Here is a 22,160-nt window from a genome sequence, read left to right as displayed (position 1 = left end):
CACATGCAGTGTCTGGCAGATGGTCAGTAAATGAGCGAACAGAAACATCTGAAAATACCTTACTCGACACTGAGCATATTGCAGAAATCCAGTAAGTGTTTGCAGACTTTATTACCTATGAGGACACAGGCAATACCTTCTTTTCGTAACATTCCAGACAGTTTGGGTGATTAAAGGGTAAAAATTAGGGGCACCTGGGTGGCTCAGTCAGTTAAGAATCTCCCTTCAGCTCAGGTCATGATCTTGGAGTCCCAGGATTAAGCTGCACATCTCGGCAGGGAGTGTGCTTCTCCCTCTGCCGCCCCCCACTCCGCCCCCTGCCCTTTGTCTCTCTCTTGCTCTCAAATAAATACAATCTTAAAAAAAAAAAACTTGAAAAAGGGTAAAAATTATTTTTTTCTTTGACTGGTACCCATGCTATTTTCTTCTGGCAACAGTACTCCAGTGTTCCTCTAAGGAACTGCCTCCATCCCACCTTCAGTCCTGACAGTTTAGGTGGGGCCAAACAGCTCCTAGAATGTGCACGTGACCCAAATCAGGTCTATTACTTGACCTACTGGAAATTTTCAGAAAGGAGTCTTTTCTTTTCACTGAGTCAGTATTTCCACAGGAAGACAGGCTGCCTGAGAATAGGAGAGTCGAGGGGCACCTGCGTGGCTCAGTTGGTTAGGTGGCCAATTCTATATTTTGCCTCAGGTCATGATCTTGGGGTCCTGGGATCGAGACCTGTATCAGGCTCTGTGCTGAGCAGGGACTCTACTTCTCCCTCTCTTTGCCCATCCCCCTGCTTGCTCACACTCTCTCCCTAAAATGGATAAATAAATCTTTTAAAAGGGGGGAGTTGATAAAGCAACTCTATTTGAAGCCAACTGACCATTTTGGTTATTCAGCCATTTAATTCCTTTATTTATTTTTAAGAAGATTTTATCTATTTATTCATGAGGGACACAAAAGAGAGGCAGAGACATAGACAGAGGGAGAAGAAGGCTCCCTGTTAGGAGCTGGTTGTGGGACTCGATCCCAGGACCCTGGGATCACAACCTGAGCCAAAGATAGATGCTCAACCACAGAGCCACCCAGGCGTCCCTATTTACATTCCTTAAAAAAAAAAAAATTGCTTAAGCCAAGTTGAGTTCAGTTCCCACCACTTGCAACTACAATATTTCTTACAGTTAGTAATCCTCCATGTGTGTTCACTTATACACCTGCCCATCATATCTGGTCGTTTCAACCAAATAAAGGAACCACACAGACTTTTCCTCAAAGTGCACGTTTACCTACTATTCACAAATCTAAGTCATCATTATTTTTCAGATATGTTGTATATCTGGCTGTCAATATTTAGACTTCCATGCATGGTACGTTTTTTTTTTTTTTTTTTTTTAGATTTTATTTATTTATTCATGAGAGACAGAGAGAGAGACAGGCAGAGACACAGGCAGAGGGAGAAGCAGGCTCCATGCAGGGAGCCGGATGTGGGACTCGATTCCGAGTTGCAGGGATCATGACTTGAGCCGAAGGCAAACGCTTAACCGCTGAGCTACCCAGGCGTCCCTGCATGGTACTTTCCACACCACGATCAGTAAATGGATGTTTCAGATTGTCTTAAATGATTTTGAGTGAAAAAGTAAGATGCTCATTCAGTAGCCTGGCCCAAGTTGAACTCCAGGTAACACACACAATAAACACTGTATGCTGAACTTGTGTGTAGATTCTGGGAAGAGTCTGGTAAAACAAACTCAGATTTTCCCTTTGATTGGCTGCTGCCAAGGACATGTGCATTTACCATCAATATAATGGGCAGAAAGACCTCACATGTTTTATCCACCCAACTTTGCTACAGGGAAGAAAACAAACTGTGTGGGTGAGGAGGCAAAATGAAATGCTCTGAGATGCCTCCTGGGAACGAGGGTGACAGCACTCAATCATCAGCTACTGCTTGCATTCCAGTCCAACTATACTTTTCAGTATATGAGTACCACTCCCCACTTAGGGTCTAGCAAATTGTGGATATTTTAATCTTCGGGTCTTTGCTGGTTCTATTCTGTCTGCTTGGAATGCCCTTCTACACTGTAGAACTCTTTTGAGACCTAGGTCAAAAGTAAGCTCCCCTGTGAACACTTGCTCCTTTAATATTTCGTTTAAGCAGCTATTTAAAATATCTTTAAAGGTCAGGCTTTCTTAGCGTGGGTCTGTAGGTCGCTAGGACTAGGCTTTGAAGGGTCTACCGACACCTGTGTTACCTGGGAACTCTGTGCATCTGGGCCCATATGCATTACTCTGGAGGGGAGGGTCTGAGCTTCCACTGGATTCCCAGAGGTTCTGACCAAAAAAAGGGTTCAGAACCACCAATTTCTTATGTGTCTCTCTAGTGAGTTCTGTGAGGACAAAGGTCACATCTTTTTCATCTTTGACTTCAGCACTGATCCATGAGACGCTCATAACTGTGGTAGAAGGCTCGTTAGTGACCCAGAGGCAATATTTTACAGGCAGAGAAAACAGGATGTTTTAATTGGTAGAGTCAAGAGTTGTTTGTTCTTGATTACAGCATTCAACATGCAAATTACATTCACCTCTTGGTACAGAAATGGCACCCTGTCACTTCCCTGGGACAGTTAATCCAGACAGAATGATTCCTGGGCCACCTTAACTACATGTCTGCCAGCAATCGCCCTTTCTCCCTTCATATAGTGATATGCAAACACTCTGATCCAGAATAACTGGGAAATGAGGTCTTTCGTTTAACTGTGTAGCCATATTCAGTGTAGCACTGTTGATCTGTCAATGGATTTGATACATTCTGAACTCCAGCTCAAGACCTCAGATTATGTAACCTATCTTTGATGATCCCAAAGGCACTTGAGAATCCGGCAGTGTCTCAGTATTGCCGATTTTCACCGGACAGTGTTGAGATAGAAGGCTGGCTAAGTCTGTCCTAGCCTTGGGTATTCACTCTGAAAAGAGCTTTTTTGAATCAAGTTTTGACCCATTTACTCTTTATGTCACTCTGTAGGCTCAAAATGAACATAGAGAGGTTTCACTTTGCTCATCCATAGCTCCTAAATTTTCAGTAATGAAAATGTATTATTTGTGTAAAGAAAGTTGTACAAATACTAACAAAAAATTAAAGGTAAAACACGGGGTATTTAGATCTGGAGAAAACAAGTGTTCACTGTGGTTAGACGTCAGGCTGACTGCACTTAATAATTAGGTATAATTGACAATGCTTTTTCCAAAGACTGAGTTTTTGCTAAGTTTTATATATTATTACTAGCTTGAGTATTCCCCCTTTCTTTGACTTTCATTACCAGAGTCACCAGAAGGAAAATGTAAAACATTTTAAAAATAACTGTTTCTTGTTAAGTCATCCGGCACAGACTCCTCAAATCTCCTCTAGTTTCAGACATACAGGGGAACCTGGCTCAGATAAGAACAATTCTTGCTGAATACCTGCTAGCTCATGCATCCTCCATTTTATTCTGAGAGGCTCCAGCTCAAACCAAAGTTACAAAGTTAACCACTACTCTGAGTTCCTGACACAGCAAATCCCTCCTTGGTCTTCAAAAAATAGAGGTCTGTAATTCCTTTTTGAACATGCCTTCAAAGTGTAGATCTTTGGCCATGAGCTCCTCTTCGACATCATCTAGTGCCCACTGGTGATCTGTCAGCTCCAAAGCTTCCCACTCTGTCTGCAAAAGAAGAGGACACCAGGACAGGGAAAGGAGGGCTGTTACTAAAAGCGGGGCTGAGTGAGAGCATCTGTATCAGCCAGAGGCTGGATTAAACTATTTACACGTATAAACTCATTTAGTCCTATGAGGTGGGTGCTGCTACCTGCCACATGCACCCCCAAGCTCAATTTGAAGGCAAAGAGAATAAGGCTTAAAAAGGTAAAATAATTTGTCTAAGGTCACTAGAGATAGTAACTCATTACATTTCTCAAATAGTCTATTAATGCCTTCTGCTTTTAATTAGCAGGTTTTAAAAAATGATTTAGGAAATGTAATATGCAATACAAATGTTAGCTCATGGATGATGGCTTTTAAAAATTTTTATTTAAATTCTAGTTAGTTAACATAGAGTGCAATATTGGTTTCAGGAATAGAATTCAATGATTCATCACTTATATACAACACCCAGTGCTCATCACAAGTACCCTCCTTAATGTCCATCACCTATCTGGCCCATGCCCCCCTTACCTCTGTCCATCAACCCTTAGTTTGTTCTCTATCGTTAAGAGTCTCTCATTATTTGTTTCCCCCTCCGCTCCCCCTCCCCTGTATGTTCATCTGTTTTGTTTCTTAAATTTCACATGTTTGCAATCATATGGTATTTCTTTCTCTGAGTGACTTTGTTTAGCATAATATATTCTAACTCCATCCACAATTTAGCAAATGACAAGATTTCATCTTTTGATGGCTGAGTAATATCCCATTGTGTATTTGTGCGTATGTATGTGTGTGTGAATGTATCTTCTTTATCCATTGATCTTTTTTTAAATGTAGTTCACATGCCATAAACTTCATCTTTGGAATATGTGCAATTTAGTGGTTTTAATACGTTCATAAAGAAATGCAATCATCACCTCTACCTTATTCCAGAACATGTTCAACACCACAAAAAGAAATTCTGTATCAGATAGCAGATGCTCCCCATTAAACACTTCCCCCCAACCTCTGGCAACTACTACTTTACTTTCTGTATCTTTGGATTCATCTTATCTGGATATAATATGTGGCTTTTTCTTACTGGTTTCTTTCACTTGCAATGTTTTCAAGGTTCCTCCCTGTTGTAGTATGTATCAGTACACCATTCCTTTGTGCTAAATATTCCACTGAACACTTTGTCCATACATTGTCCATATTCCAAAATGTTTCACTTTATTCATCTGTTCCTATGATGATGGATATTTGGATTGTTTCTACTCTTGGAGTATAAGGAATTGTGCTCTGAACATTCTTGTGTAAGTTTTATGTATGGACATAGGTTTTCAATTCCCTTGGGTATTTACCTAAGTGGGGAATTGCTGGTCATATGGTAACTAAGTTTAACTTTCCAAAGTGGCTGCGCTGTTACCGGTAAGGAGGACGGCTCCAATTTCTCCACATCCTTGTCAACACTTGTTAGCACCCATCTTTTTTTATAGTCATCAAGTGAGTATGGAGTAGTATCTCACTGTGGCTTTGATTTGCATTTCTCCAGTGGCTAACAATGTTGAGCATGCTTTCATGAGCTTACTGGGTGTTTGTATATCTTCTCTGGAGAAATGTTTGTTCAAAACTTTTGCCTATTTTTAACTGTGCTGAGTTCTGAGAGTTCTTTATTCTGAACACTCGACCCTTTATTAGTGATATGATTTGCAAACATTTTCTCTGATACTATCTTTTCATTTTCTTGATGATGTCCTTTAAAGTACAAAAGTTTTCACTTTGACAAAGTTCCATTTATCTTTTTTCCTTTTGTTACTTGTACTATTTTTTTTTTAAAGATTTTATTTATTTATGAGAGACACACACAGAGAGAGAGAGAGAGAGAGACAGAGACAGAGACAGAGACAGAGACATAGGCAGAGGGAGAAGCAGGCCCCATGCAGGGACGCGATGCGGGACCTGATCCCGGGTCTCCAGGATCAGGCCCTGGGCCGAAGGCAGTGCTAAACCGCTGAGCCACCCAGGCTGCCCTCTTCTAAGGGTTTTATAGTCTTAGTGCTTATACCATTTAAAGTTTTTTTTTTTTTAAAGACTTTATTTATTTATTCATGAGAGACATAGAGAGAGAGGCAGAGACACAGGCAGAGGGAGAAGCAGGCTCCATGCAGGGAGTCCGACATGGGACTCGATCCCGGGTCTCCAGGATCACACCCCAGGCTGAAGGCGGCGCTAAACCAGAGTCCCCAGGCTGTCCCAAGTTTTTTTCTTTTTTATTGTGGTAAAAAATATTTATATAACATAAAGCTTGCCACTTCTAACCTTTGTAAGAATACAATTCAATGGCATTAATTACATTCACAATGTTGTGCAACCATCACCACTATGTATTTGCAAAATTTTTCATCTCCTGGAAACTCTGTACCCAGTCAACAGACTATCCTCTCCCCACTGAACTGTCTTGGCACCTCTGTCGAAAGCCAATTGATCTTAAATGTATGGGTTTATTTCTGACCTCTCAATTCTACTCCATTGATCTATAAGTCTGTCTTTATGCCAGTCCCACATAGTCTTGATTACTATAGCTCTGAAGTAGGTTTTAAAATCAGAAAGAGGGGATCCCTGGGTGGCTCAGCGGTTCAGCGCCTACCTTCAGATCAGGGCATGATCCTGGAGTCCCAGATCAAGTATTGCACCGGGCTCCCTACATGGAGCCTGCCTGTGTCTCTCATGAATAAATAAATAAAATCTAAAACACACAAACAAAATAAAATCAGAAAGTGTGAGTCTTCCAACTTTATTCATATTAAACTCTAATTGGGCTATTCTCAGTTTCTTGCATTTCCATATGAACTTCAGGATCGGCCTGTTGATTTCTGCAAGAAAGGCAGGTGGAATTTTGTGTTGTGTCTATAGATCAATTTTGGGAGTACTACCATCTTGATAATATTAAGTCTTCTAATCCATGAACATGGATGTTTTTCCATTCATTCAGGTATTACTTCAATTTCTTTCAGCAATGCTTTGTAATTTTAGTGTACAAGTCTTATCTTTTTTTTTTTTTTTAAAGATTTTATTTATTTATTCATTAAAGACACAGAGGAGAGAGAGGCAGAGACACAGGCAGAGGAAGAAGCAGGCTCTATGCAGGGAGCCTGATGTGGGACTTGATCCAGGATCTCCAGGATCACACCCCAGGCCACAGGCGGCGTTAAACTGCTGCGCCACTGGGGCTGCCCACAAGTCTTATCTTTATTTTGTTAGATTTATTCCTAAGTACTTTATTTTTTTTTTGGATACTATTGTAAATGGAATTTTTCTTAATTTCATTTTCAGATTCTTTATTAACAAGGTGTAGAAATGCAACTGATTTTTGCATCTTTAGCTACATCTTCTAAAACTTTGCTGGACTTGTTAGCTCTAACAGTTTTTCTTGTGAGTTGCTTACAATATTCTATATGCAAGACCATGGCATCTGCAAAGAGAGTGTTTCCTTCTTTCTCTCTAATGTAGATGCCTTTTATTTCTTTTTGTCTATAGGCCCTGGCTAGATTGTCCAGCACAACGCTGAATAAAAGTAGCAACAGTGGACATTCCTGTCTTCTTCCTAATCTTAGGGGAAAAGCTGTTAGTGTTTCACCACTGAGTATGAGGTTAGCTGTGGGTTTTTCATAGATGCCTTTCATCAAGATTGAGCAAATTCCTTTCTATTTCTAGTTTTTATCATGAAAAATTAGTGAGATTTTGCTGTACAAAAATTATACTGGACTTCAGATATTGCAGAATCATTTCACGAAAAGGCTGTATTAATTTTTTTAAAATTAAATTTATATCTAATGTTCACAGGATCCAAAATAGTTAATAATATTCTAAATATTTACCTGGTGTCTCTGAATGGAATGCTTTTATAGCTTCATTTACAGGCTGGATTAAATCTGAGTGAGCATTTAAAAACTAGTAAAAGTACTAAGAGTCTTCAACTTGTTTAACAGCTGACTCTGGCTCAGAAATAAGAAACATGTAAACAAAAGTAAGTTTTTGCTAAATTTAAATTTAAAAGATGGAACCATACATGCTACGCTCACTTCAGGGAAACCATCTTTTAAGTAACTGTCTGCTAATGCCTTTTGGAGCTTCAGTGAAGCTAGAAAGAGGTGTGAGTGTACCTTGAAAGCTTTGTTGGTGTCCGCAGGCATGGCCATGGCTGCTCCAGTCATCTGTTCCTGCATCATCCGTGACTGGTCAGCGGCTACAATGTAAGTAACACACCTACGTGAGTGCCAGGGCTCAGCAGGCACCCAGCACCCTCAGGGAAGAAGAGTCCTTACACAACACGCACAGAGGCTCAGTAGTGGATTAGAGAACCACGTGACAGATTCAGTGACTGGCTATGTGACCTAGGAAAAGTCATTTTACCTCTCCTGAAAAACAGGCACGATAATAGCAGAAGAGAGCTCAAGGAAATGCTAAACTTTATTTCAAATTGAAACAGTAAGTATAGCTACCAGTTGTTGAGCAACTACTTTATGCCAGGTACTTTATGAAGTGCTTTACACATTCTACCTCATTTACTGCTAACAACAAACTCTGAAGATAATTACTAAGGTCTCTATTTTACAAATAGGCAGAGGATTAGAGTGGTTAAGTCACTTGCCCGAGGTCCCAACCATTAAATGAGAGAGCCAGGATTGACACTGGCAAGAACTCTAGTCAATGAACTAACTGGTCAAACCAGGCCTTGTTTCAGCTTCAGTTTACAGGCTTACGTTACTGGTACTGGATTCCTCATAAGAGGCTATCAGACTTCAGGGAACTAAATATTGTCCCTGTTATTGCCAGGGAGAATTTAAATCTTCGGTTGATCCTGGAATTTTTTTTTTTCTTTTTTAAAGATTTTAAGTAATTGTTATACCTAGCATGGGGAATAGAACTTAACAGCCCTGCCATCAAGAGTCACATGTTCCACCAACTGAACAGGCCCCCTGACCCTGGAATTTTTAACACCCTTGCAGAATATCTTAGAAACTTAAGGAGTTTAAGGAGTGAAGCATTGTATTTGACTACACTAGCAAACAGAACATTCTACATGAGTTTTTTGGCTCTGCTGTGGATGATTTGTCTGTTAGAGTACTTTTGCTTATTAAACCTGTGCTTCTTACCATTATCTTGGCCCAGAATCAGAGAGTAAATGCTCCGAAGCCCAAAGACATTGAGGAAGTACCAGGATGCAGAGCTCACCCTAGGAAAGCACAAGTGGATGAACAGAGGCAGTTATTTTAGAATAAATGTAGTTCACACTTTTCTATCACCCAAAGAGTATGTAAAGGAATCACCTGGGATAGGCTAAAAGTTTTCATAATCCACCCATGGCATTTTGAGTGGAGTTTCAATGAGAAAAAACAATATCCTATACCAGTGAAGTATGCAAATTAGAATCCTGTTCTTTGAGACACCAGTTTTAGATTTTCTTTTTTAATAAAGGAAAGTAAATTCTTACCAGGATGCATCTAATGTGAGTAGTTCAATTCCTTGCTGTAGCATAGGCTTAAAACGGAGAGTCAGTGGAAATGGGACCTTGGCTGCAGAAAAGAGAGAAAGTTCACAATGTTGCCTTGCTGTTTTTAGAATAGTTTAAGTGTGAATGCGTGTAGTCTTTCCCTGAGGAGGCAGAAACTGTACCATACACAGTTTGGAAATGATTTCTACCAGGAAATTTGTGTCTATTTCTGAAAAAATAACAGTCAAATGTCACTCTGTTATAGTTCTTGAACACCAGCTTCTCTATTGCTTAAGAAGCAGGGACTCCGAGTTATGACCTAAAATCAGAAAAAAAAATTGCAGTAATCTATTAAACCCAAAGTGGAATATATAACATATAGAGAACTACGTTACTAAGAAACAAAATTGATTCAAAACAAATTATAAAAAAATATATATAATATATATTATATATATATAAATAAATAGACAGTCCTTAGAAAATGAAGTCAACATAGAAACATGCTTCCCTTCATCCTACTTAATTAGAGTTAGTTTTGGATACAAATGAGCAAGCCATTCATTTAAGTTCCTATTGGTAAAAAAAAAAAAAGCATCCACAACATGAACTAATGATGAATTCGGGATAAGAGCCATAAAATATGGCATATTAATTTTTTTTTAAAGAATGTGATTACTTTCCAATAGAAAATAGGGGACCCATTATATTAGTATCTCAGTAGCACTTGGATTTCTCTGAACAGGGACATGGCAAAGGATTACAGGTAAATAAACCTGAAGTCTTCTGAGTCTGTTAACTTACTTGTGACAAAGCCGGAGAATGTCATGTTGATCCAGCCACCAATAAGAATCATAGGGAGAACATTTGTCACATTGCCTTTCATCATGTCTGTGAGCATAGTGGGATCTATGACAAAAACAAGAAATCACTACATTTTGCCACTGTTGGCAGGAACTTCTTCCTGATTTTCTGTACATTTTTAATTTATATGATAATTAAAGTAATACAAGTTCACTGTAAAAAATTCAAATGACATGGAAACAGGATGTAGACAGTTTCTGAGCCCACTCTCTCAACACTTTTAACTATTTGTTGCATATCCTTCCATCTTTATACGTACGTGTATAAATACGCATGTATAAGTACACGTTTCCTTCTATATATACATAATAAAGTGATATTATGCTTACTAATTTGATTCTTAATTTAAAAAATGTAAATATATTATAAATGGTATTTTCACATTGTATAATATCTCTATTTTCAGTGTGTGCATAGGAGTCTACTGTGTGGTCACACTACTTTTGGATGGACCTATAGATTGTTTCTAAAATGTTTTTTTTTTTTTTTTTTTTTGCCAATAAACACTGTTGCCTACAACTACCTAGTACAGAAACCTGCATGTTTATGTAAGTGCTTCTGTAAGAGAAACTCTTAGAAGAATTTTTGGGTCAAGGGGTTTGGACGTTTAAAATTGACAAGTAGGGATCCCTGGGTGGCGCAGCGGTTTGGCGCCTGCCTTTGGCCCGGGGCGCGATCCTTGAGACCCGGGATCAAGTCCCACATCGGGCTCTCGGTGCATGGAGCCTGCTTCTCCCTCTGCCTGTGTCTCTGCCTCTCTCTCTCTCTCTCTCTCTGTGACTATCATAAATAAATAAAAATAAAAAAAAATAAATAAAATAAAATTGACAAGTACCATCAGATTGTCTTTCAACCATAGCAAGAGGGCCTAACTTCCCATAACTCTGACAGCAGTAGCTTTGTGAAGCGTTCAATCTTTGCCAGTTTAATGGTCTAAAAAGGACATTTTGGGGGTGCCTGTATGGCTCAGTTGTTTAAACATCCAACTCTAGATTTTGGCTCAAGTCCTGGGTTGGAGCCCGCGCTGATCTCTGCACCCCACAAGGAGTCTGCTTGAGATTCTGTCTTCCTCTGCTCCTGCTGCACCCCCCACATGTGCACACAGCTCTCTCTTTCAAATAAGTTTTTTAAAAAAAAGAGAAAAAAAGCATTTTGTTCTAATTTGGATTCCATGGATTTTAGTGAAGTCAAATACCTTTTCATACACATATTGGTCTTTTGTTTCTTGTGGGTTTTCTAAAAAACTTTTTAAAATCAATTGCAGTACCTTCTGAGTTTCTTACCTAGAGAAATGGGTATTAAAATGAGAGGACAGCTAATACAGAATAATAAATTATTTTGTTTTACTTTAAAAGTGCTGTATTTTTTCACATGACTGGGGTCAGCGGAAGTAAGAACTCTGTTAGAGCAAAAACCATAGAGTGGGCCAAGCAATCATGTTTCACAAAGAAATGGCTGGGCTGGGGAAGAGGTTAAGAGCTCTTCCTCTTTCAGGCAAAAGCAGGGTGGCCATGTGTCAGCAATGGGATCCAGGCACTGGGCGGGTGCTGGGCCTGGGATGCTTCTCAAACTGTGCTCCACAGAGCCCTGGGTTCTAAGGAACAGCAAAGGGAAGAGACACAGGGGCGATGGCTCTAGCTTTCTCACCACCCAGCCCCGAGGCCTCTTTTTAAAAAATCTACTTTAGATATTGGATTTCCCAGATGATTTATTTGAAAAAGACAGCTCCACTTGTGTAGATCCCTGTAATAGATGATATCTAAGATCTTTTAAGATTACTGTATCATACAATTTAATATGTAAATAAATCAGTATTCTCCCTGCCCTCCCCCCAACTCATGTTAAGAATCTTCCTTAAAGATGACAGAGGGGAATAAACATACCAGTCATAGGAGAAGGAGGCACTACCTTCCTTTTAGTTTTTTTGAAAAATCCATCCTCTGGGTTGTTGAAGTAATATTTTCGTGTCAAGAAAGACTAGTAGAAAAGAGAGCTTTTTAAGTCTTAAAACTGTGACATAGCAAATTGTCAAATTATTTCTCAGGGGTTTAGTCAGAAGGCCCTTGGAATAGTCTGTTACATTCAGAGCTGGCCGCCTACTTGGCAGTCAACCTGACACTTTAGCTGAGTCACATTTAAAAACAATTTCCTAAGAAGGGCGAGGTCACAATGACAGCAGACACCACTAGGCCACAGCTTAATTACAGATTTGCCAGACTTCAGCTTTCCCCAAAGAGTCCCCTTATTAAACATTCAGATATCTACTGCCCTCAACAGTGAATCGTGGAGCTTTTAATAAAAGATAAATGAGTACCTGTTTGGGAATGTATTTTCCATTTTCCCTGAGGACTCTGCTTCGAATTAGGACTTGACTGAAAAATACAACCAAAACAATGAGATTTTTAAAAGTGAAACACTAGAAGAAAATGAGAGAATAAGAGTAGAAGACCTATTTAAACACAAGAGAGGGCCTATTTGGCAACAAACCTGTGGGGACACTTTTCAAAATACAAGTGTCTTTAAAACCAATATAGCATGCTTAACCCAACAATCAGGTCTTCAAAAAAGCATTTTTCAGAAGTCACTGTGTTTATGAACAAAAGATTTCTGAGGAAGGAACATTTAGAATGTCACACTTTGCTTTTCTTACTTTATAGGAAGCTAAGAAGGAACTTTCTCTAAGTGAAAAGAGTTCTAGTTGGATGCTCCTCAGAAGATCTGGCGGCAGGAGGATGGAGGAAGGGTAAAGATAAAAGAAAGAACTTTTAAAACCCCACAGAGAAATGAGTATAGGATTTGACAGGGTTGCTCCCTAACAGACAATAGAAATTCCAGCAGGATTGAGACCGCCAGTATAGTCTCAATAAAAATGTACTGAATTAATAAAGTATTTGGTGATATCCGACTATAATTGATCATTAAAGATAACAGAATGCAATACAAGTGAGTGGTACTAAGATACAGATGCTAAACAGAACAGAGATCCAAATACTAATGTTTGCTAGGTTTTCAAAAGTTGTTTTATTGGGGCGGGGGGACCTCCTTAAGTTAATGGAAATTCTTCTTGAAAAGTGAAACAAAATGCAGACAGAAATGAACATGAAAATTGTGCTTGGTTTTCTCTCTACACCTCAATATAAACCACCTGTTCTAATCAGGCAGTCCTCCCCAGGGTCCCCTGGCCACTTGACACATATTCTAGCCTCTCCATGTGCTGGGAACGCTCTAGTGTCTCTCTCATTCACAAGTTCTATCCCATCATCACTTAACACCTCCTTCAAGTCCCACCTTCTCCATGAAATTCTGCATGGTGCCCTCCTGGAATTCTCTCTGGTCTTCTCCCTCTTGACCTCATTGTACTGTACAGCTGACAGTTCTATACACAGGGCTCTAGGATATGTAATACGTTCCGTCCCTGGGATCTAGTCTAAAGCTACTCCAAGTGTGGCCTATGTACCAGTGCTGGTCAGTGATGAGGTTAAGTGCAGACATTTAGAAACTTTTATAATAATTTGGTTACTTCCACAAATATGTACTAAAATATTTTACAAAAGCATCAATCTAAGATAGCTCAGAAATTTAAAAAATAACAAAAAATTGATCCTTCATCACTGATAGTTTAGGCAGCACTGGGTCTAGAGTAATGGGTTAGAGTAATGGAGTTGGACAGATGGGTTCAAATCCTGGCTCTGCCACTTATTAGCTATGTTATCTTGGGTGAATCATTTAAATTCCCCATGCGTCCTTTCATATTCTGTACAAAAACAGATTTATCCTCATTGGACAAATACTTTTTGAGCTTCTGAATGCCATCTACTGTTTGGTGACACAAACAACAGTGATCCAAAAGTAAATATCTCAGGGCGCCTGGGTGGCTCAGTCAGTTAAGCAGATGATTCTTGATTTTGGCTTAGGTTATGATCTCAGGGTCCTGGGATTAGGTCCCCTATCAGGATCCACACTTGGCAGGGAGTTTGCTTGAGGATTCTCTTTCCTCCCTCTGCCACTCTCCCTATCTCTCTCAAATAAATAAATCTTAAAAAAAAAAAAAAAAAAAAAAAAAAGGCAACTATCTCATGAAAGTTATAGTGGGAGAGAAAGACACTGATCAAATAACCATAGGAATAAATGTGAAATTCACCTGTTATGTCCTAGGAAGAAAAGATGGATGGTATGATGGGAGTGTATAATATGAGGATGTGACCAAATCTAGGAAGTCAAGGTCTGGGAAAAAGCTTTGAGGAGGATGTATGGCTAAGTTGGAATCTTAAGAGATTACCTTGGCAAAGTGCTAGAGGGAGCAGCATGGGTAAAAGCCCTGCAGCAGGCATAAGTGCTATGTCTCTGAGGACCTGAGAAAAGGCCACATGGCTAGAAGAAAGAGAACTACAGAAAACATGGTGAAAATGAAACTTGAGAGATGTGCAAAAGCCACACTAAGGCCACACGCATCCCAGTGTATTTTTTTAAACTGTGGTGTAAAAAAAAAAAAAACTAACACAAAACTTACCACTGTAATCATATTTAAACACACAGTGTGATATTTTATATGCATACATAAACGTGAAATTAGCCAGAGAAAGACACTGTGTGATCTCATTTATATATGGAATCTAAAAAAAAAAAAAAAAAAAAAGTCAAACTCATAGAAACAGAAAGTAAAAATGGTTGTTACTGTGGGATGAGGGAGATGGGGAGATGCTGGCCAAAAGTTATAAGATAAGTAAGCTCCGGGGATTTAACATACAGTATAGTGACTCTAGTTAATAAAACTGTGTAATGAACTTGAAACTTACTAAAAGAGTACACCTTAAGCATTCTTTAACATCAATTAAAAAAAGTTAACTATGTGAGGTGATATGTATGTTAATTAACTGGATTGTGGTAATCAATTCAGAAAGTGTATATGTGTGTGTGTATATACACACACACACATATGTATCAAATTGTCACACTGTGACATTTCATTTAGCTGTAAAATGTATTGAAATTATGACACATGCTACAACATGGATGAACCCTGAAAACATTATGCCAAGTAAAATAAGACAGGCACAGAGGGACAAATATTGTATGCTTCCACTTACATAAAGTACCTAGGGTAGTCAAATTCATAGAAACAGAGAAAGTAGGATACTGGTTGCAGGAACTGGGTCGAGAAGAGATGAGGAGTTAATACTTAATATGTTCAGAATTTGTTTGCGATGACAAAAATACTGTGGAAGTGGATGACAGGCATGATTGCATAACAGTGAGAATGTACTTAATACCATTGAATTATACACTTAAAAATAGTTAAAATAGTAAACTCTCTATTGTATATATTTAACCACAATTAAAAAAAGAGTGGGTGCCTGACTGGCTCTATTGGTGGAATGTGTGACTTGACCTCAGGGTTGTAGGTTTGAGCCCCATGTTAGGTGTGGAGAGTACTTTAAAAAACAAACAAACAAAAAGGAGCAAAAGGGAAATACTGAGGATTTTAAGCTAACTTCTTCATATATATCATCTCATTTAAAATGATTTTCACTCCATGTGGCATACCCTAAGCTCTAGATTAAAGGTATCTATTATTTTTCCTTTGCATGAAACTCCCTGAGAGTAGGATCTTGGCCTTGTCATATCTTGTACCTTATATATAGCATATGGTACAGAGCAGGGCACATGGTAGATCATTAAAAAAAACTTGTTCACTGTAGGTAATTCAGGCCTTCTTTAGGCACTATAACCAACAGAAATTCAGCTGCATCTCCTAAACTTTCACTGTTGAGCAATTTTGTAGAATTGGGGTTGAGAATCATGACCTTGAGGCATTTCAATCCTAAATCAAGGCAAGCTGTATATTCTAAACACTCAGTTTCTCTGAGGTCTGCAAATGCTACAAGAAATTTTTATTTTGCATTTTCATTTCTATTATTCCTGAAAAGTAGTCCTGATACTGGTTATAAAGACAAAGCTTCTCTTTTGCATTGATAATTTGCAGTTTATAGACATTTTCTTAAAGCTTTAGTTTTCTGCTTTGTTTTTAAGTAGGTTCTACACCCAACATGGGGCTTGAACTCCCAACCCTGAGATGCTTAACCAACCTAGCCACTCAGGCACCCCGAAATCTTCAGTTTTTAAGTTGATGTTTTTCAAGCTGGAGGAGTTAATCATATATTAAAGACCTGAGTTTGCTTCCTTTCCTAAAAGTCAATATGTTCTTTGAGCTTGAGCACCACTTTTTCCATACATTCTATCCCCAACTATGGTCTAATATATTTTATTTATGTATCTTTCAGTTTTGGTTTAATATATTTTAGAAATTTTTTTTTTTTTAAATTTATGATAGTCACAGAGAGAGAGAGAGAGAGAGAGAGAGAGAGGCAGAGACACAGGCGGAGGGAGAAGCAGGCTCCATGCACCGGGAGCCCGACGTGGGATTCGATCCCGGGTCTCCAGGATCGCGCCCTGGGCCAAAGGCAGGCGCCAAACCGCTGCGCCACCCAGGGATCCCCTATTTTAGAAAAATTTTAATAAGTTTTGAGGCACCAAAAGTTTTATAATTTATGAAACCAAATGTTCCATTTTGTGATCATTCAGGCTAATGGAAACATATTAAATGTTTACAACCAGAAAACATGTTTTGCCTTGGTTTTTGGCAGGTTCAGAATCATGTGCTCAGCATTCTATCCAAGTTCACAGGATGACTTGGTGGAGTACCATCACATCATGTCAGAACTGGCATGATCCAGACACCTCATATAAAGGGACCATTATGACTAGAGATATTTGAGCTTTCTCTAAGGCATTGGTTCTCTCTCTCTCTCTCTCTCTTTTTAAGATTTTATTTATTTATTAGAGACACAGAGAATGAGAGAGAGAGAGAGAGACAGAGACACAGGCAGAGGGAGAAGCAGGCTCCATGCAGGGAGCCTGACGCGAGTCTCGATCCCAGGTCTCCAGGATCACACCCCGGGCTGAAGGCGGCACTAAACCACTAAGCCACCGGGGTTGCCCGGTTCTCTCTCTCTCTCTCTCTTTTTTTTTTCTCTCTTTTTTAAAGATTGATTTATTTATTCATGCGAGACAGAGAAAGAGGCAGAGACATAGGTAGGCTCCCCACGGGGAGCCCAACATGGGACTCAATCCCAGGACCCAGGATCTGGACCTGAGATGAAAGCAGACTCTCAACCACTGAGCCGTCGAAGCGCCTCTAAGGCAGTGGTTCTTGATGGAGGTGGTACTGCCCTCTAGGGGGACTTCTAGAAATCCCTGGGACATTTTTGATTGTCAAAATGATGGGATAGAGAAAAGAGAAAAAAAACAGGTAACCGTCATTTGTCAGAGGCAAGGGATACAAAGTATTCCTCAGTACTGGAGACAGTTGTACAAATTCAGAGAATCATCTCATGTCTCATGCTACTTCTGAATATCTCACTGAATTGCTTTTAATTATCTGACCCTCAAACCTAATTCCATCTTTTTTTCCACAGGGAAGGAAGAAGTGATTTATATATATATTCAATTTCCAAGTATGCAACCACCAAGTATATACAGGGAAAATTGCACTTTGTTTTGTTTAGAGCTTTATCAAGAGTAGCTCCTCATTTAGTAAAATCACATCCAAAACAACAGTGCCTTCTGTAACATCTAAGTAGCTAACACTGTATCAGCCTACAGTTGAACCTGTCCCAATTAAGGTGATTTTATATTGAGGTGCATGCTCTGACCTCTGCATTACACTTTCTAGGACCATTGTGAATAAGTGCTCACAAATAGAAATTATTCTTATTTCTCCTTATGGTTACAACTAGTTGGGCATTAAGTTGTTTTTAGTGAAGTATAGTTGACACACAAGGCCACACTAGTTTCAGGTGTACAAAATAGTGATTTGACAACTTTATACATTATGGTATGCTCATATGTGTAGCTACCATATGCCACCATATGCTATTACAATATCACTGCCTATGCTGTACTTTTCATTCACATGATTCATTTCATAACTGGAAGCCTGTACCCCCAACTCCTTCATCCATTTACCCATCCCCCTATGTCCCTCCCTTCTGGCAACCAACAGTTTAGTTTGTTCTCTGTATATATGAGTTTGTTTCTGCTTTTGTTTTTTAGATTCCACATATAAGTGAAATGATATGGTAATTGTCTTTCTCTGACAATTATTTTGTTTAACATGTAGTAGCCTCTAGGCCCATCCATGTTGTTGCAAACATCATGCTGGTTTTTTAAAAATATTTTTATCTATAGAGTGCATGAACTGTGAATTTCTTTTTTTTTTTTTAAACTTTTTTTTAAAAGATTTTATTTATTCATGAGAGGCAGAGAGAGAGAGAGAGAGAGAGAGAGAGAGAGAGAGAGGCAGAGGGAGAAGCAGGCTCCATACAAGGAGCCTGACATAGGACTCGATCCCAGGTCTCCAAGATCATGCCCTGGGCTGAAGGTGGCGCTAAACCGCGGAGCCACCCAGGATGCCCATGAACTGTGAATTTCATCGCGGATTAGGAAAAGGAGCTGTGGGTGTGATATCTATCATTCAGAAACAGCACTCTGAAATCACATAGTGAACCAAGAGCAGAAAACTGTGGCAGAGAATCTATGACAGCAGGAATTGTGGTCAAGAGAATTTTAACTTCAGGAATGAGAATGGGGCAGCCCGGATGGCCCAGCGGTTTAGCGCCTGCCTTCCGCCCAAGGCATGATCCTGGAGACCCCGATCGAGTCCTGTGTTAGGCTCCCTGTGGGAAGCCTACTTATCCCTCTGCCTATGTCTCTGCCTCTCTCTCTGTGTGTCTCTCATGAATAAACAAAAGCTTTAAAAAAAAAAAAAAGAGTGAGACTGATCTGAGTTCAAGTATAGGCACAATATTTTACTATTTTGGTTATTTTGGTAGGCTACTCTTCTGGCTTTCTTTTCTTCAATGGTAAAAATGGGTTCAGGATCATCTAACTTGGTGTGATTTTGAGGATAAATGAGAACAATTTATTAATGTCAACAAATAAATCTAAATTTCTTTTTTTTTTTTTTTAAGGATTTTTATTTATTTATTCATGAGAGACACACAGAGAGGGAGCGAAGCAGAGACACAGGCAGAGGGAGAAGCAGGCTCCATGCAAGGAGTCCGATATGGGATTCGATCCTGGGACTCCAGGATCATGCCCTGGGCCACAGGCAGGCGCTAAACCACTGAGCCACCCAGGGATCCCTAAATCTAAATTTCTAAGCTCTCTTTGCATTGCATCCTTCTAAGGGGCACTGACTTCAAGTTATCTTCAGGAGGTTAGTTCTCATCAGTTCTGAAACTGATGCCACAGGAAGTGGATGCTGTGGTGTAATGCAAAGAACTCCAGACTTGGGAACCAGAAAATCTGGCCTCAAGTTCTGAATGTCTTCATGTGTGACGATGGAACCTCTTAAGCCTCAGTTTCTATAAAATGGAACAGCACCATTTATCTCATAAGAGTTGCTCTGAATTTTAATGAGGGGTGCCTGGGTGACTCAGGCCGTTAAGTGTCTGCCTTCAGCTCGGGTCATGATCCCAGGGTCCTAGGATCTAGGCTGGTGATGGGTTCCGTGCTCAATGGGGAGTCTGCTTCTCACTCTCCCTCTCTCCCTGCTCATGCTCTCTCTCTCTCTCTCTCTCAAAAAAAAAAAAAAAAAACTTAATAAGTAAATAAACAAGTTAATGAATGTAAAAACTTAGTTTAGTGGCTGGCATAGAATAAGTGCTTAATAAATGTTGGTTTATTATTATTATCTCAACTTAATTGGGAAGCACAACTGAAAAGGATAAAGCACTGCTTCCCAAACATCATTCACAATCCATGATTCCATCATGGTTATGATTTTTGTTTTATTCACTAGCACTTGTACTATTAAAAACTTAGTATTCTTTACACATCAACTTTTCCTACTTATAGAAATTTTAAAGTAAATCTTTGAGTTGCCAGCCAATGGAAAACCAGCTGCCACAAACAGACACTTAAACACAACAAAAATAAAATATAATTTTAGCAAGATACTGTTTCCTGTGGAAAGTTCTGAGCCTAAGGCTTGCTCTTTCTTAAAATGGGAGATTAAGTGATAGTAACGCATCAAAGACATAGCAACCTATACCTGAGATGATCTCTGAAAATAATCACAACGATGGACTGGAAAATGTTTTTTTTTTAGATTTTAATATGAAGGCGGCACACATCTGGATACCTAAAATCATCTCAATTACCTCTCTCAACAGCTAAATCCTGTAATGAAGCACATGAGGAATAGCTTGCCTCCACTCCTGAAGGAGAAATGATAATTACAGTCCCTCACACCTTTAGGGCAATTTTACATTTGCATAGCACTTGGTTACTTAGGCTCTCAGCCGACTACCACAGTAGTTCAGTACAACGAGTAGTGTAAACACACCCACCTTATATACAGTTCACAGATAAAAGGGTTGGAGACTGGCCTAAAAATTAATAGCAACAAATTTTTTGAGCGCTTAATACGTCCCAAGCCCTGTGCTAAAGGCTCTGTAGGCTTCATTTAAAATTTAATCCCGGGATCCCTGGGTGGCGCAGCGGTTTGGCGCCTGCCTTTATTTAGCCCACGGCGCGATCCTGGAGACCCCAGGATCGAATCCCACATCGGGCTCCCTGCATGGAGCCTGCTTCTCCCTCTGCCTGTGTCTCTGTCTCTCTCTCTCTGTGACTATCATAAGTAAAAAAAATTAAAAAAAATAAATAAAATTTAATCCCCACGCCTGCTCTATGAGGCATCTCCTGTTACCCTCATCTTACAAATGGCTAACGTGAGACACAGGTAACACAGGAAAGGTCACCCAGCCGCGCGCGGGGCGCGCGCAATGTGAACCCGGACAAACTGACAACCCCCCTGTACTTTGTTGCCCAAGGTCACGGGTGAGTGAGGCCGCCGGGGAGGATGGCGCTGACCTGTCGGAGACTTGTTCCTGAGTGAGCTTCTTGTCGCTCTGCAGCAGGATGGACACGTAGTGGCGGATCATGCCCACAAAGAAGGTGATGATAACGATGGGTAGGACCACCCAAAGGCGGATGTTGGAGTCAAGCAGCAGCTCCGGCCCCGCCATCTTCACAGACAGCCGACTCCCACCCGGTGTAGCCGGGTTTCTCCTCTCACGGGGCGCGAACGCCCCTCTTCGATTTCACTTACGGGACTTCCCACACCTCCCGGCCCTGCTGGCCCGGGACCGACTCCAGCTTCTGCCCTGGCGCACTGCCCCCAGCCGGGCCGCCGGGCCGCCCACTTCCGGCGCGGAAGTCTGGCGTCACGGACAGGCGCGCCTCTGTGGCGTCAGCGCGGCGTCTCTCCGGGCGGGAAAGTCGAAAAGGAGGGGCCGCGACGGCTTCCCGGCGGGTGAGTGGGGCGGCAGCCGTGGTCTCTCGAGGCCCCGAGGTACTGTGGCCTGGTGGGTGGGCTCCGGCCGAGCTCGGCCTTTCTCTCCGGGGCTCCGCGCCCCGCACCCGGCCTCCTCATCTGCCCTGTCGTGGGATAATCCCCCCGGGTACCTTCCTGCGTCGTTCAAATTACAGAAAGAGAAGGGCTTTTACTCCCAGCTTCCTCCTGAACGACCTGGTCGAGACAGTCGGTCCCACCCACCAGTCTTTCAGGCTTCTGTGGAAAGGAGCCGTGTCGTGGGCTTGTGCACGTAAGTCCTGCGGCCCTGACTCACATTAATTTTAGTCCGTAAAATGGCTGATAATGGTTGTAAGTATTTAACGAGGCAGTGGGCGAAGAAAACACTTAGCGTGGTGCGCGGCACACGGTAAATGTTAACTACTGTTGGAAGCCGTCATTACGATCAAGAGTAAGTACAGCTGGAGTCAGACTGCCTGAAACCCAGCTCTCCCACTGAAGAAGGATACCTACCTCAGGAAGGCTTGTGAGTGATACATGAAGTTATTAACTGTAAAGTACTCAAAAATCGTTCTTGTTATTAGTATTTACCTGCCTGTCAGCCATTCTCATTTAGGGAACATTCTCAGAAATGTTACGCTGGGCACTGGGGATACTGAGGTAAGAGACTAAACGGGGTTCCTGTTCTCTGGGAGCCTCACCTCTGGTGTGACGGGGCAGGGGGTCCTAGGTACAGTGTATGGAACCCGGGCCTGGAGTGGCAGACGCCCCTGGG

General features: G+C 40.6%; 2 protein-coding genes across 9 annotated transcripts in view; one reads left to right on the top strand and one right to left on the bottom strand.

Moving 5' to 3' along the window:
• Nucleotides 1-2,481: 2,481 nt before the first annotated feature.
• EMC3 (ER membrane protein complex subunit 3) lies at nt 2,482-21,308 on the bottom strand. Its single transcript, XM_026016856.2, has 8 exons — nt 20,944-21,308; nt 12,323-12,380; nt 11,892-11,985; nt 9,949-10,053; nt 9,145-9,226; nt 8,807-8,886; nt 7,814-7,896; nt 2,482-3,689 (listed from the first exon to the last, which is right to left on the bottom strand). Exons 1-8 carry the CDS (start codon nt 21,096-21,098, stop codon nt 3,561-3,563), a joined length of 786 nt encoding a protein of 261 aa, XP_025872641.1. The 5' UTR covers nt 21,099-21,308; the 3' UTR covers nt 2,482-3,560.
• The window catches only part of FANCD2 (FA complementation group D2), a 57,951-nt gene continuing 56,872 nt past the window's right edge, over nt 21,082-22,160 (top strand). For 2 of the 8 annotated variants that reach the window (XR_011994557.1, XM_072722154.1), the window contains exon 1: nt 21,082-21,385. The gene's annotated coding sequence lies outside the window, so the exon portion shown is untranslated. Of the gene's footprint in view, nt 21,912-22,160 lie in introns of all 8 variants that reach the window. The other 6 variants (XR_011994558.1, XM_072722158.1, XM_026016855.2 and 3 more) reach the window with 5 other exon arrangements.

This window comes from Vulpes vulpes, chromosome 9, assembly GCF_048418805.1.
Source record: "Vulpes vulpes isolate BD-2025 chromosome 9, VulVul3, whole genome shotgun sequence".
Taxonomy (NCBI): Eukaryota; Metazoa; Chordata; class Mammalia; order Carnivora; family Canidae; genus Vulpes; species Vulpes vulpes.
Note: the sequence above shows the minus strand (reverse complement) of the source record. Positions and strands in the feature narration are given on the sequence as shown.

Bases quoted from the DNA above. Each gene is read 5' to 3' on its own strand.
- EMC3 (XM_026016856.2), bottom strand. From the start codon at position 21,098: ATGGCGGGGCCGGAGCTGCTGCTTGACTCCAACATCCGCCTTTGGGTG. The intron at 8,887-9,144 runs GTAAGAATTTAC...GTGCTTTCCTAG, and splicing joins CTCACATTAGATGCATCCTG to GGTGAGCTCTGCATCCTGGT. The intron at 7,897-8,806 runs GTAAGAAGCACA...CTTACATTGTAG, and splicing joins GATTCTGGGCCAAGATAATG to CCGCTGACCAGTCACGGATG.